This window comes from Papio anubis, chromosome 8 (genome assembly GCF_008728515.1).
Source record: "Papio anubis isolate 15944 chromosome 8, Panubis1.0, whole genome shotgun sequence".
Classification (NCBI taxonomy): Eukaryota; Metazoa; Chordata; class Mammalia; order Primates; family Cercopithecidae; genus Papio; species Papio anubis.
In genome coordinates, this window is record NC_044983.1 from 37,550,048 (window position 1) to 37,566,753 (window position 16,706).

At 36.9% G+C, this 16,706-nt stretch overlaps 1 protein-coding gene across 2 annotated transcripts in view; it reads left to right on the forward strand.

Moving 5' to 3' along the window:
• Nucleotides 1–16,706, forward strand: part of ADAM32 (ADAM metallopeptidase domain 32) — a 164,252-nt gene that overhangs the window by 94,302 nt on the left and 53,244 nt on the right. For both annotated transcript variants that reach the window (XM_021942240.2, XM_021942239.2), the window contains exons 13-14: nucleotides 9,588–9,680; nucleotides 11,016–11,214. In XM_021942240.2, the coding sequence (XP_021797932.2) occupies nucleotides 9,588–9,680; nucleotides 11,016–11,214 (292 nt within the window). The remainder of the gene's footprint in view (nucleotides 1–9,587; nucleotides 9,681–11,015; nucleotides 11,215–16,706) is intronic.

Sequence of the window (16,706 nt, forward strand, 5' to 3'; positions counted from 1 at the left end):
AATGAATTTATTTTTAGTTTATCTTTTTCATAAATGTCATGTATCTCAAATGAGTACCATGCAGAATGTTGACAGTAAGTGAAGCTGGGTTGAAATACAATAAAATACTGTCTAGGTTTTGTAGGTTGAAGAATTTTGAACAGGTTTAAAATGTACTGCACAAAATTATTGGTAATGGGAAAGAGAAGAGTCTAGAATAAACTTTTGAGTTTCAGACTACATAGAGTTCTTTACAAATCTCTGCTTAACCTTTGGACATTTTACAGATGTTTTAATGAAGATTGATTAAGCAGCCCAATGTGTCCTTTAGGGTTTTACTTCACAATGGAATCAGTAGTTAGTACAGGAATCTGTATCAATATTGTAATATGAACACTAGATATTTTGGTTATTCACTTGATAGGGAAACTCTGAAAATATAATGAATTCAAAAGGCCTAGGGTTTAATGCTTTTATATAATTCAATATTTGTAGCAGTACTGCAAATGTTATAAATTTCCTTGGTTACAGGCAGACAAAAATTTATTAGGATTTGTTCCATCCATAGGTCTGAATTACTTGTACCATATCACATTATTTTAATTACTATGTTTTTGTATTATGTTTAAGAATTTAGTAAGAACAAGTCCTTTCTTTATTTTTTATTTTATTTTAATTAATTTATTTTTTGAGATGGAGTTTCGCTCTTGTTGCCCAGGCTGGAGTGCAATGGTGCAATCTCGGCTCGCTTCAACCTCTGCCTCCAGGGTTCAAGCGATTCTCCTGCCTCAGCCTGCCAAGTAGCTGGGATTACAGGCACCTGCCACCATGCCTGGCTAATTTTGTATTTTCAGTAGAGACAGGGTTTCATCATATTGGTCAGGCTGGTCTCAAACTCCTGACCTCAGGTAATCCACCTGCCTCAGGCATTCCGAAGTGCTGGGATTGCAGGCATGAGCTACCACACCTGGTTCTTGATTTTTTTTTTTTTAAATCAATTTTATTGGGGTATAATCCACATACAGTAAAATGCACCCATTTTAAGTGTACAGGTTGATGAGTTTCAACAAATGTATATAACCTTTGGTATAATTAAAATATATTTTTTCATAATCCCCAAAAGCTTATTCATATTTGCAGTCATTTCTACCTCCACTTGTCTCCAGACAATTTCTGATTCTGTTACCTTTGCCTGGTCTAGAAAGTCATATAAATGAAAGGACATAGCACATATTGTTTGTGTCTGGCTTTTTCCTTTCAATATAGTGTTTTTGAGATTCATCCATTTATTTCATATCACAACAGTTTCTCCCTTTTAATTTTGAGTAATATTTAATTGTATAGATATACCATAATCTGTTTTAAACATTCACCTGCTAATGGACATTTAAGTTGTGAAACTATTGGTCCATTATTCTTAATTTGTACAAGTACAACTGCTAGGTCATATGAAACATGTATGTTTATAAGAAATTGCCAAAATATTTTCCAAAATGGTCATATCTTTTTACACTCCTGTCAGCAGCATATGAAACTTTGAGTTCCTTCGTATCTGAACTAGAATTTGTTATTATCCACTTCTTAAATTTTAGCTATTCCAGTTGTTTTGTAGTGGTTTAAATTTGCATTAACTTTTAGCTTCCACAAATAAGTGGGAACATGCAGTGTTTGTCTTTCTCCACCTGGCTTATTTCACTTAATATAATGACCTCCAGTTCCATCCATATTGTTGCATATGACTGAATCTCATTCTTTTTTATGGCTGAATAGTACTCCATTGTGTATATGTACCACATTTCCTTTATCCATTCATCTGTAGATAGACACTTAGGTTGCTTCCAAATCTTAGCTATTGAGAATAGTGCTGCAATAAATATGGGCATGCAAATATCTCTTCGACATACTGATTTCCTTTCTTTTGGGTATATACCTAGGAGTAGGATTGCTGGATCATATGATAGCTCTATTTTTAGTTTTTTGAGGAACCTCCAAACTGTTCCACATAGTGGTTGTACTAATTTACACTCCCACCAACAGTGTACAAGGATCCCCTTTTCTCCACATCTTCACCAACATTTGTTATTGCCTACCTTTTGGATAAAAGCCATTTTAAATGGGATGAGATGATATCTCATGGTAGTTTTGATTTGCAATTCTCTGATGCTCATTGATGTTCAACCCCTTTTCATATATCTGTTTGCCATTTGTATGTCTTCTTTGGAGAAATGTCTATTCAGATCTTTTGCCCACCTTTAATCGGATTATTAGATTTTTTCCTGTAGAGTTGTTTGAGCTCCTTATATGTTCTGGATATTATCCAGATGGGTATTATCCCTTGTCAGATGAGTAGTTTGCAAATATTTTCTCCCATTCTGTGGGTTGTCTCTTCACTTTGTTGACTGCTTTCTTTGCTATGCAGAAGCCTCTTAACTTGATGTGATCCTATTTGTCCATGTTTGGTTTGGTTTTGTGTGCTTGTGGGGTATTATTCAAGAAATCTTTGTCTAGTCCAATGTCCTGGAGAGTTTCTCCAAAGTTTTCTTGTAGTAGATTCATAGTTTGAGGTCTTAGATTTAAGTCTTTAATCCATTTTGATTTGATTTTTTTATATGGTAAGAGAGAGAGGGGCCTAGTTTCATTATCATGCATATGGATATCCCGTTTTCTCAGCATCACTTACTGAAGAGACTGTTCTTTCCCCAGTGTATGTTCTGGACACTTTTGTCAAAAATGAGTTTACTGTAGATGAATGGATTTATTTCTGGCTTCTCTATTCTGTTCCACTGGTCTATGTTTCTGTACCATATCATTTTGGTTAGTATTCCTCTGTAGTATAATTTGAAATCAGGTAATGTGATTCCTCTAGTTTTGTTCTTTTTGCTCAGGATAGCTTTAGCTATTGTGGGTCTTTTTTGGTTTCATGTAAATTTTAGGATTTTTTTCCTATTTCTGTGAGGAATGTCACTGGTATTTTTATAGAGATTGCATTGAATTTGTAGATTGCTTTGGGTAGTGTGGCTATTTCAACAATTTTGGTTCTTCTAATCCATTAACATGGAATATTTTTTCATTTTTGGTGTTCTCAATTTCTTGCATCAATGTTTCATAGTTTTCATTGTAGAGATCTATCACTTATTTGATTGAATTAATTCCTAGACATTTTATTTTATTTATAGTTATTGTAAATGGGATTACTTTCTTGATTTTCAGATTGTTCACTGTTACCATATAGAAATGTTTTTCTTCTTTTTTGATATAAATGCATAGAGCTATAAACATACCTTTTAGTACTGTTTTGCTCTATCTCATAGATTTTGATATGTTGCATTTCCATTATCATTTGTTTCAAGAAATTTTTAAATTTCCTTCTTAATCTCCTCATTGACCCACTGCTAATTCAGGAGCATATTGTTTAATTTCCATGTATTTGTAATAGTTTCCAAAATTCCTTTTGTTATTGCTTTCTTGTTTTATTCCATTGTGGTCAGAGAAGATGCTTGATATTATTTAACTTTTTTGAATGCTTCAAGATTTCTTTTGTGACCTGACATATGATCTGTCTATACCTGAGAACAAGTCATGTTCTGAAGAAAAGAATGTGTATTATTCAGTTGTTGGATGAAATGTTCTGTAAATATCTATTAGATCCATTTGATCTATAGTGCAGATTAAGTTTGATGTTTCTTTATTGATTTTATTGATTTTCTGTCTGGAAGGTCTACTGACTGCTAAAAGTGGGGTGTTAAAGTCTCCAGCTCTTATTGTATTGGGTCTATCTCTCTCTTTAGCTCTAATAATATTTGCTTTATATATCTGGGTGCTCCAGTGTTGGGTGCATATATATTTACAATTGTTATATACTCTTGCTGAAATGAGCCTTTTATCATTATATAATTACCTTCTTTGTCTCTTATAGTTTTTGTCTTGAAATGTATTTTGTCCGATATAAGTCTAGCTACTTCTGCTCTTTGTTTAGTTTCCATTGGCAAAGGATCCCTTTCCATCTGTTTATTTTCAGTCTGTGTATGTCTTTATAGGTGAAGTGTATTTATTGTAGGCAACAGATCATTAATTTCTTTTGTTTTTAAAATTCATTCAGCCACTCTTTGATTTTTGATTGGAGTGTTTAGTTGATTTATATTCCATGTTATTATTGATAAATAATAACTTTCTCCTGCCATTTTGTTATTTGCTTTTCTTCTTCCTTTCCTTTCCCCTTTCTTTTTCCTTTCCTTCCCTTCCCGTTTCCTTCATTTTCCTCTTTCCTTCATCTTCGTTTTAGTAAAGGTGATTTTCCTCTAGTGATATGATTTAATTTCTTGCTTTTTATCTTCTGTGTATCTGTTATGTGTTTTTAGATTTGAGGTTAGCATGAGACTAGCAAATACTATCTTAGAGCCCATTATTTTAAGCTGATAACAATTTAACACTGCACAAACAAGCAAGAAGACTAATCAAAATTCTGTTTTTAATTCCTCCCCCTGCTTTTCAACTTTTTGTTTTTTCTACTTATATATATTGTACTGACTATGTCGTGAAAAGTTGTAGTTATTATTTTGATTGGTTCATCATCTAGTCTTTCTGCTTAGAATAAGAGTATTTTTATGCGCCCCAGTTCAAGTGTCATAATATTCTGTGTTTTTCTTTGTAGGTACTCTTACCAGTGAGTTTTGTACCTTCAGATGATTTATTAATGCTCATTAACATCCTTTGCTTTCTGATAAAATAGTTTCCTTGTGCATTTCTTGCAGGACAGGTCCGGTGTTGATGAAATCCCTCAGCTTTTCTTTCTCTGGGAAAGTCTTTATTTCTCCATTATGTTTAAAGAATATATATATATATATTTGCCAGATATGCTATCTTAAGGCAAAAGGTTTTTTTCCAGCACTTTTAAATATGTCATGCCTCTCTCTCCTGACCTGTAAGGTTTCTGCTGAAAAGTCTGCTGCCAGACATATTGAATCTCCATTGTATATTATTTGTTCCTTTTCTCTTGCTGCTTTTAGGATCCTTTATCTTAGATCATTAGGGGTTTGATTATTAAACTCTTTGAGGTAGTTTTCTTTGGGTTAAATCTGCTCAGTGTTCTATAACCTTCTTGTACTTGGATATTGATATCTTTCTCTAGGTTTGGGTAGTTCTGTTATTATATTTTTGAAAAAAGCTTTCTACCCGCACCTCTTTATCTACCTCCTCTTTAAGGCCAGTAACTCCTAGACTGGCCCCTTTGAGGCTATTTTTAGATCTCGTAGATATGCTTCATTCTTTTTTATTCTTTTTTTATTTGTCACCTCTGTGGATTTTCAAATAGCCTTTCTTCAGGCTCACTAATTCTTTCTTCTGCTTGGTCAATTCTGCTATTAAGAGACTCTGATGCATTCTTCAGTATGCCAATTGCATCTTTCAACCGCAGAATTTCTGCTTGATTTTTTAAATAATTTCAATTTACGTTTAAAATTTATCTGATAGAATTTTGAATTCCTTCTCTGTGTTATCTTGAATTTCTTTGAGTTTCCTCAAAATAGCTATGTTGAATTCTCTGTCTGAAAGGTCACATATCTCTGTTTCTCCAGGATTAGTCCTTGATGTCTTACTTAGTTCATTTGGTGAAGTCAGAGTTTCTTGATGCTTATGGATGTTCTTTGGTTTCTGGGCATTGAAGAGTTAGGTATTTATTATAGTCTTTGCCATCTGGGCTTATTTGTAGCCATCCTCCTTGGGAAGGTTTTCCAGAGTATTCGAAAGGACTTAGGTGTTGTGATTTAGGCCATATTTGCATTAGGGGGTCACCCCAACCTCAGTAATGGTGTGGTTTTTTGCAGACTTAGAGGTACTGTTTTGGTGGTCTTGGATAATATCTGGATTACCAGGCAGAGACACTTGTTTTCTTTTCTTACTTTCTCCCAAATAAATGGAATCTCTCTTTCTTTCTGTGCTGACTGTCTGGAGCTGGGGTTGGAGAGACACATTCCTGTGGCCATCACCACTTGGATTGTGCTGGATCAGACCTGAAGTCAGCAGGTCACTGGGTCTCATGCAAGGCTTGCTGAAACCACTACCTGACTACTGCCTATGTTCTCTCAAGGCCCTGGAGCTCCACGATCAGCAGGTGGCAAAGCCAGCAAGGCTTGTGTCCTCCCTTTTAGGGAGCAAGTTCTCACAGCCCCTGGGCAGGTGCAGGGATGCCATCCTGGAGCCAGGGATTGGAGTCAGAAACCTTAGAAATATACCTGGTGTTCCGTTCTACTGTGGCTGATCTGGTATTCCAACCACTTGACACAGTCCTTCCCACTCTTACCTTTTTTTCCCATAGGCTGAGGAGCCTCACCCTATGGCCTCTACCACCACAGGCCTTCAGGGAGTAATGCCAGACCACTTCTGATGTTGAGTTTAGGCCCAGTGACTCCTTAGTCCGCTTGTTGTGGGTGTGCAAGACCTGGGACTCACTCTTCAGGGCAGTGGGCTCCCCTTTGTCCCAGGGCAGGTCCAGAAGTGCTATCTAAGAGAAAAGGCTTGGAATCAGGGAACCCAAGAGCCCTCTTGGTGCTCTGCCCCACTGTGGTAGAGCTTGTACCTGAAGTCAGCATGACTAAGTTTTACTCAAGGCCTACAGCATACTACCTGGGTATCACTGTTCATTCTTTAGGGCCCAAGGGCTGTTTAGTCAGTAGGTGATTGATCCTTCCTGGACTGGCTCCTTCCATTCAAGGCAGCAGTTCCCTTCTCTCAACCAGAAGGATGGGGTCTTTTTGGAGCTGTGCACTCTGCTGCCTGAGGCTGGGGGAAGGATGGCACAAGCATTCTCTTAGCTTCCCTGGCTGGTGTCTCTACAGGTCACTTGCCCCTGCAGTCTGGCTTGGAGCCCAGCTCACCACTAGGACTTGTCTAGTCATTGCAGTCCTTGTGTCACAGATTGCCCCTCAAGTTCACTTAGGGCCGCAGAGTACTCCAGCCCATGGTGGTGAGGCTTGCTGGAACTCAAGCTCTGACTGATCAGATGGATGGTTCCCCTCTGGCTAGGGCTGGTTTATATGCCCCCTCTATGGATGGGCGTCAGCTGAGGATAGCCTGGTTCTGCTTTACACTGTGTCAAGGCAACACTGAATTCAATGCAAAGTCTCACAATCACTGTGCTCTTTTCCCTGAATCACAGATTCTCCGCACCATGAAGCTGCTGCTGGGGGATGAGGGATGGTTGCTGTTGGCAACTCAAGACTTTCTTTCCCATCCTCTTTGGTGCCTCTTTCAGCAACATGAAGTCATTCAAGAGCAAGCTGTTTAATTTCCATGGTTTTTGAGATATCTTCTTGGTATTGATTTCTATTTTTATTTCACTGTGGCTTGAGTGTATGGTTGGTATACTTTCAATTTTAAAAAAATTTATTTAGACTTGGTTTATGGTTGAGCATGTGGTTGATCTTAGAGTATGTTCCGCGCATGGATAAGAAAAATGTATATTCTGTTGTTGACATATGGGGTACTCTGTAAATGTGTATTAGGTCCAATTGGTTAAGTGTTGAATTACATTCAGAATTTCCTTTTTAGTTTTTTGTCTTGGTGGTCTGTCTAGCACTGTCAGTGGGGTATTAAAGTTCTCCACTATTATTGTGTGATTAAGTGTTTTTGTAGGTTGAGAAATAGCTAGAATCTAAGTTCTACAGTGTTCAGTGCATATGTATTTGGTACCATTAATTCTTCTTGTTGAACTCTTTTTCATTATGTGATGTCATTATTTATCTTTTATTACTGTTTTTGGTCCAAAGTTTGTGTTATCTGATATAAAAATAGTGACTTCTGCTCTTTTTTGTTTTCCATTTGCATGATCTTTCTCCAACCCTTTACTATGAGCCTACTGGTTTTGTTACATATAATATAAGATGGATCTCTTGAAGACGGCAGATGGATGGGTTTTGTTTTTTTATTCAATTTGCGCTTATAGTCTCTTTTACTTATTTCTACTTGGATCTGTATTATTTCTTTCGTTCCACTAATTTTAAGTTTGATTTCTTCTTGCCTTTCTAGTTTCTTGAGGTGCATCATTAGGTTGCTGATTTGAGAATTTTCTCCTTTTTTGATGTAGGTATTTATTCTTATAAACTACCATCTTAGTATTGCTTTTGCTGTATCTCGTAGGTTTTGTCATGCTGTGTTTCTATTTCATTTGTTTCAAGCAATTTTTTTTATTCTTTATTTCTTCATTGACTGTTGATCATTCAGGAGCGTGTTGTTTAATTTCTGTGTTTGTGTAGTTTTTTAAGTTCTTGAAATGATTTCTATTTTATTCCATTGTGGTCAGAAAAGATACTTCATATGATTTTAATTGTTTTTTGAATTTGTTGAGATGTGTTTTTTAGCTTAGCGTATGGTCTGTTCTGAAGAATGTTTCACTTGCTAATGAAAAGAATATGCATTTTATAGCTGTTTGATGAAATGTTGTGTTAGGTCCATTTGGTCTAGAGTGTGGTTTAACTCTGATGTCTCTGTTGATTTTTTTTTTTTTTTTTGGTTTGGGTGATCTTTCCATTACTGAATGAGGTGTTGAATTATCCAAGTATTATTGTAATGTATTCTTTCTTTCTCTTTATGTCGATTAATGTTTGCTTTATATATTTGGATTCACCAGTGTTGGGTGCACTATATTTAGAATTATTATATTCTCTTGCTAAATGGAGTACTTTAGTATTATATGGGGACCACCTTTGTTTCTTTTTACAGTCTTTGACTTGAAGTCTATTTTATCTAATATAAATTTAGCTATTCCTGCTCTTTTGTGTTTCCATGTGCATGTAATACATTTTTCCATGCCTTTATTTTCAGTCTATGTGTGTCTTCATATACTGAAGCACTGTTTGGTAGCTATATGTTCTGTATGACTGTCTGTCATACCGAGTTCATCTTTGTACTCCTGTTGTCTGATGTAGGACGTACTTCCTCTCTGGTGCTTAGTTGATGCTTCTTAAGTGAGGGAGTGACTGGGTGCTTCTGTTTACAATATGAACAGCAAGCTAAGCCCGCTCCGCCTGCCTTAAGAGCTGTCTTGTAACAGCTTCGCCTCACAGGCATTCACACCGTGAATTCACACTGTGCCTTCCCCAGGTAGGTTTCTTTATTCCTTTACCCGAAACATCAAGGGCATTCTGTGAGCTTTCCTGTGTGTCTGCGGGGGCAGGTCTGTCCTTGGAAGCTAAGAGCAGAAGCACCGCAGCGCCCCCAGCCCTTCACTGTGCCCTCCCCCGGCCCCTTCACTGTGCCCTCCCCCGGCCCCTTCACTGTGCCCTCCCGGGCAGCCTTCCTCAGCTGCAGGGCAGTTGCTCTGTGGCAGCGTATAGTGAGGTCTTGCTTTTTATCCATTTTGACATTCTCCATGTCTTTTAAGTAGAGAATATAGTCCAGAGGAAGGTAAGTAGGTTACTAGTTACTCTCTTATGACTGGTAGTATAAGTCCTACATTAGTGTTTTAAATGTTTAGAGATGTTAAAACCTATAACTATCAGCAGCATTCATATCCCTTTCCAAATTCAAACAGTAAGCCCATCAAAATATAACTCCTTGTAAAGATTTTACTATTGTCATGATGTATTTTTACTTGTAATTTCACTAATTCATAGCAATGTGGACCTGCAAGCTGTTGTGATTTTCGAACTTGTGTGCTGAAAGACGGAGCACAATGTTATAGAGGATCATGCTGCAGAGACTGTCAAGTAAGATTTAAGTTTATGAACATTTTTCAGATATGTAATAAATCATGTGCAGGGTACTTTACAACACTTAGACCTACAGCTGTAAATCAGTTAAGTTACTTTTCAGATAAAGAGAAAGATAATAAACTCAGAATCGGATTTCTGATTTTTGTTAACTTTTCTTAGGTGTTCTACATGCCAATATTTTCAGTAAGGTGATGCTGTTGTTTTTTACACCTTGATTTAGAGATATTATAGGATTCTTCAATAGAGAAGACCTCCACTGAATGGAACAATTATTTATTTGCTTGATACAATATTTATATTATTGTAAAGAAAAACGTTTTTATGGGTTGTGAATAAGTATCTATATGTAATTGAAAGATACAGCAGATTTCCTTGAATGTATAAGGAATGAAGCTCACTAGAAGTAACATTTTTCACATGGTGCATGTAGCATAACATTTAAACTTTGAACTTATTATTCAAAGATCATTTGACTTAAAGATTATGTTTTAGTTTCTATGGTGAAGACATTGACTCCTGTTTTCTGTTTTTCTTTTCAGCTCTTCTAAAATATTATTAACAGGTTTCTCATAGGAGAATACCTCTGTTGAAGTATCTGTAATGCATTCTATCTTCATGACTGTCCTGCACTGATGCAGTTTTATGTATTCTTTTCTTAGGATGTTATTATCTGATTGCATTCTTACTTCTATAATCTTTTTAGTGTCAGCTGGAAGTCATCAATTAAGAATTATGAGATAGATGTTTTATTTAAAATTCTTTTTGTAAATTTCCACAATTCTGCGTGTGAAAGAGTCTACATACTTCCATGATGTGAGAGAAAGGTTATAGTTGGGTTCCTTCCTCTCCAAAAACTCTCACAGTTGAACTGCGTTTTTAATCACGCTTGTGTTTCCCTCTGCAGTTATTCTTGTTTCACAGTTGTCATAGAATTTTAAAGTATTCCATACTTACACACTATGGCTTGAAAAAGTATATTTCATTTAGAAATGGACTAAATTACAGTATTTTCACCCAAAAGAAATAAATTTCCTAAGCTTAAAGCAAACGTTCTTCTCTTACATTGAGAATACAAATAAAACTTTGACTTTCATCACATCAGATTTGTGTTTTACATTTTCTTGTACATATATCTTATCTCCTATTTTAGTCAAAAACATTCTATTTATATTTTTATATTATTAGCATAGTAATTTGTATAAAAAAGTATTAATATACATTAATTGATAGACTAAAGTGAAAATGATTAACACAATTTTGAAGTAAATATTAATAAACACAGTAATCCTATTTGTAATGCTTTATTTTTTATATTCTAATTTCTCTTAGATTTTACAATCAGGTGTTGAATGTAGGCCGAAAGCACATCCTGAATGTGACATTGCTGAAAATTGTAATGGAAGCTCACCAGAGTGTGGTCCTGACATAACTTTATTCAATGGACTTCCATGCAAAAATAGCAAGTTTATTTGTTATGATGGAGACTGCCATGATCTTGATGCACGTTGTGAGAGTGTATTTGGAAAAGGTAATATCTTTTTGTTACATCTAAATAGCCCTTAACATTGTTATTAACATTACCAGGATAATGGGGAATATTTTTAATATATATAAAATGTGAAATTTTTATATGGTATAAAATGTGGAATATATTATATGTATATATTTTATTATATGTATAAGCAAACATATACACACTAATTCTTCTTTTAAATGTTTATATTTTTTCCATCTTTGCTGACATAGAACTGACAAAAATTGTATGTATGTTTTTAGGTGTTTGATTTTGTTTTGATATATGTATACATTGTGAAATATTTGCCAGTTAAGCTGATTAACATGTCCATCATCTCATATAGTTACCATTTTCTTTTTTATCCTTTAAAAGAATTTTTGTATCTATCCTTTGTGCAGATTTTGAGTATATAATACAATATCATTTACTAAAGTCACATTGTTGTACATTACATCTGTTGAACTTATTTATTTTGCATAACTGAAACTTTGTACCCCTTGACTAGCATTTCCCCATTTCCCCCCTTACCTCAGCTTCTTGCAACCATCATTCCACTCTCTGTGTTTTTGAGTTTGACAATTTTAGATTGCATATATAAGTGAGATCATGCATTATCTATCTCTCTGTATCTGGCTTATTTCACTTAGCATAATGGCCTCCAGGTTCACCTGTGTTATTGCAAATGGCAGGATTTTCCTCCCTACTCTGACTGAGTAATATTGCATTTTGTATGTTTGTGTATATGTATATATATCTGTATAAACACAGACATATATATATATATCACATTTTTAATACATTTATCTGTTTACCTAAGCTAAAAGTGAACTTTCTTCTCTTATACTCGGAACACAAGTAAATCTGACTTTCATTACATCAGATTGTGTTACACTTTTTCAATCAAACAGACACCAGTTGTGTCCAAATCTTGGTTATTGTGAATAATGTAGCAATAAACACGGGGGTGCAGATATCTCTTTTGCAATATTGATTCATTTCCTTTGAATCTGTACTCAGTTGGAATTGGTGAATCATAAGGTAGTTCTACTTTTGATTTCTAAGGACGTTCTATATTGTTTTCCATAGAGGCTGTACCAATTTATATTCCCACCGACAGTGTATGGGGGTTTCTTTTCTCCACATCTTCACCAACATTTATTATCTTTTATCTTTTTGACAATAGTCATTCTAACAGATGTGAAGTGGTATCTCATTGTGGTTCTGTGATTAGTGATGAGCATCTTTTCATATATGTCTTGATGAATTGTGTGTATTCTTTGGAGAAATGTTTATTCAATCTTTTCTCCATTTTTGATCAGGTTATTTTCTTTTGGTACTGAGTTTTATGAGTCTCATATATTTTGGAAATGAATTCCTTACTATATACATGATCTGCAAATGCTTTATCTTATTTTATAGAAGTTAGCTTTTCACTATGTTGATTTCTTCCTTTGTTGTGCAAAAGATTTTTAGGATGCCGGTCTTCATCCCCTCACAAAAAACAAAAAAATAGGCAACTATTTATGAAGTATAATAGTCTTGCAAAGGCTCTAAGGTCCATCTGAGAACCCTCTAGCAGTACAGCGGAGAAAAAAATGGGAAAAACTGTAAAGAAGGATTGCTGATTACAGCAGCACATCTGAGATATATGGAAATGGTTATGAACAAAGAAGGGAGGAGGCCATCAGTATTAGCCACTCAGCATGTGCCATTGTCATCTCCAATAGCCTGCTCTGCAGAGGACAGTGGTGTCTTTTATTACTGAGGTAACCAACAGTCATCCCAGCCTCTGGCTCCATGGAAAATGAGATCCAAATGTGCCTTTCCTCCAAGAATCAGCTACTGTTTTATAGCTGTGGGACTTGAACAACTACCCCTCCCAACCCTGTGCGCACCCCTGACCCTGGAGCTGTGGTTCGGGTCTGCAGTGTGTGCACTCATGCCTCAGGCTCAGAGATAGTGCAGCTATGTGTGAGTCTTCACACTGAACCTAGGAACTTTTGTTCCTGTACACCCATGTGTGCTTAAGACCCTGACTCTCCTTCTGCTCCACAAACACCCACTGTACTTCGTACATCATTACTTATGTGGAAGCAGGGCTGTCTTCACCTTAGGCACCAGTGTCACTGCTGCCCCGTACCCTTTGGTCTCTTCATGTGTGCTTGTGATTCAGACCCTGGCTCTGTGGCTACTGCATGGGCACCCGTGCATCAGACACCAGTGAGGGAATACCCTCAAACCAGACCTTGTGCCAAATGAAATTGCCCAGGGCCATGACCTCCCTGGTGGGAGAAAAAGAGATTGAGGACCCCAGGATCCTTCACCATTGGAAACACAGCAGTCTCATTGTCCCTGCAGATACCACAACTTTAGCTGCTCAGGACCCCCTGCCATCTTTGTTAATGTTGACCTCAGTTGACAGAAATGAATGGAGGGTTCACTGCTGTGTCTTCATCAAAGCCAGAACCATCCAACTCTACCTTTCTAACGGCCTTTTTCCCACCTATAGAGTAAGATTTTTTTTTTAATCAATGAAAGCATTCTGTAAAGTTTCAAAATGGTGACTCTGCATCAAATTTGAAGGTATCAATGCAATACAATAAGAAACATGAAAAACTGAGGAAACTTATCACCATCAAATGACACAATAATTTTCTAATAACTGATCCCAAAGAAATAAAGATCTTCAAATTGCCTGAACGAGATTCAAAATAATTGTTCTAAGGATACTCCACAAACTTCAAAAGATCACAGAGAAATAACATATATTTTTTATAAAAAATAATCAAATTATTGGGCTGAAGAACACAATGAATAACATTAAAATGCAATAGATAACATCAACAACAGAATTCACAAAGGAAAAGAAAGATCTGTGAACTTGCAAATAGATTACTTGTATATATACAACTAGAGGAGAAATAAGAAAAAAGAATGGAAAGAAACAAAGAAACAAACACTATGGGATTTTGAAACAGCATCAAGAAAGCTAACATTCTCATTATAAGAGGTAAGAAAGGAGAAGAGAGACAAGGACAGAAAGCTTATTTAAAATAATAATAACTGAAAACTTCCAAATTCTTAGGAAAGATATAAATGCACAGGTACAGGAAGCTCAAAATCCTTCAGTCAGGTTTAATCCAAAGAAGATTATACCAAGCTCAAAATTCTTCAGTTGGGTTTAATCCAAGCAAGACTACACCAAGACATATTGTAATAAAACCGTCAATGAAGACAATGAAATTTTGAAAGAAGCAAGAGAAAAAAAAAGATTAAGTAACATAATCCAACATATAAGTTGGATTTTCTCAGCAAATACTTTGCCAGTGAGGAGAGTGGAACGATATAGTGCTGAAAGAAAAAAAAAATGTCGACCAAGAATACTTTATCTGGCAAAGCTGTTCTTCAGGAATAAAGGAAAGATAAAACTTTCCGAGACAAACAAAAGCTCAAGGAGTTCATTGCCACTAGATCTATCTTACAACAAATGTCAATGGGAGTTCTCCCATCTAAAACAAAAAGACTAATATGTAGTATGGAAATATATAGAAATATAACATTCACTGGTAAAAATAAGTATATAGTCAAATTCAGAATACCAAATACCAAAATGCCAATATGTCTCTAGTATAAAGGTTAATAGACAAAACTACTGGAATAATTATTACTATAATAATTTGTTAAGGAATATGCAACATAAAAATTTATAAATTGAGATGGATCATCATAGCAGATGGGAGGCAGGACTAGATTACAGCTCCGGATGGGACAGTGTGTGGTGGCTCACATTGTGAATTTTAGCTCCAGATCAACTGCAAGAACAAACCAGCAATCCTGAGAGGACCCACAGACCCTCTGAAGGAAGTGGACTGCTCCTGCAGGACCCAGGAGATACCCCAAATACTGTGAGTGCCCCAACTGTGGAAGTGGGAAAGGGGGACCCTCCCTTCCTCCTCTCCTGAACACACACCCCCATTGGAGAAACTGAAGGCCTGTCTGAGGGAGAAGTTTCTGAACTTACCTGGAGCTGTGTCAATTTAGAGAGCTGAGCAAAATACAGGGGTAGAAGAAGCAGGAGAAAGACCCTGGGAGCTCGCTGGGTCCCCAAGCTGACCATTCCTGCCTGGCACCACAGGGATCTATCTGGAGGATGGCCGGAGGAGCAGTGGGTAAAACTTCACAGGGAGAAGGAAACAAGACTTGGGGCTGTTGAAGTGGGGCATGGTGGGAGTGAGACAGGCCCTTCAGTTTGCATGGGAGCTGGTTGAGGCCTGTGACTGCCAGCTTTCCCCCACTTCCCTGACAACCTGCATGACTCAGCAGAGGCAGCCATAATCCTCCTAGGTACACAACTCCAGTGACCTGGAATCTCACCCCCACCCCACACAGCAGCCGCAGCAGGACCTGACTAAGGAGAGTCTGAGCTCAGACATGCCTAACCCTGCCCCCACCTGATGGTCTTCCTTACCCATTCTGGTCACTGAAGACAAAAGGGCATATACTCTTGGGAGTTCTAGGGACCCACCCACCACTGGTCCCTCTCCATGCTACCACAGCTGATGCTCTCGGGAAAGGACCACCTCCTGGCAGGAGGCCAACTGGCACAAAAACAGGGCATTAAGCCACCAAAGCTAAGAATCCTCATGTAGTCCATTACACCCTCCGCTACCTCCACCAGAACAGTTGCTGGTATCCATGGCTGAGAGACTCATAGACAGTTCATATCACAGGACTCTGTGCAGACAATTACCAGTACCAGCCTGGAGCTGGGTAGACTCGCTGGATGGTTAGACCCTGAAGACAGACAACAATCACAGCAGTTTGGCTCATAGGAAGCCACATCCATAGAAAAAGGGGGTGAGTACTACATCAAGGGAACACCCCATGGGACAAAAGAATCTGAACAAAAGCCTTCAGCCCTACACCTTCCCTCTGACAGAGACTACCCAAATGAGAAGGAACCAGAAAACTATTCCTGGTAATATGACAAAACAAGATTCTTTAACATCCCCCCCAAATCACACTAGTTCACAAGCAATGGATTAAAACCAAGAAGAAATCCTTGATTTACCTGAAGAAGAAATCAGGAGATTAGTTATTAAGCTAATCAGGGAGGCAATAGAGAAAGGAGAAGCCTAATGCAATGAAATCCAAAAAAATGACACAGGAAGTGAAGGGAGAATTATTCAAGGAAATAGACAGTTTAAAGAAAAAAACAATAAAAAATTCTGGGAATTTTGGACACACTGTTAGAAATGTAAAATGCTCTGGAAAGTCTTAGCAATAGAACTGAACAAGTAGAAGAAAGAAATTCAGAGTTCTAAGATATGGTCTTTGAAATAATCAAATCCAACAAAGACAAGGGAAAAAGAATAAGAAAATATGAACAGAGCGTCCAATAAGTCTGGGATTATGTTAAATGACCAAGCCTAAGAATAATTGGTGCTCCTGAGTAAGAAGAGGATTCTAAAAGTTTGGAAAACATATTTGGGGGAATAATTGAG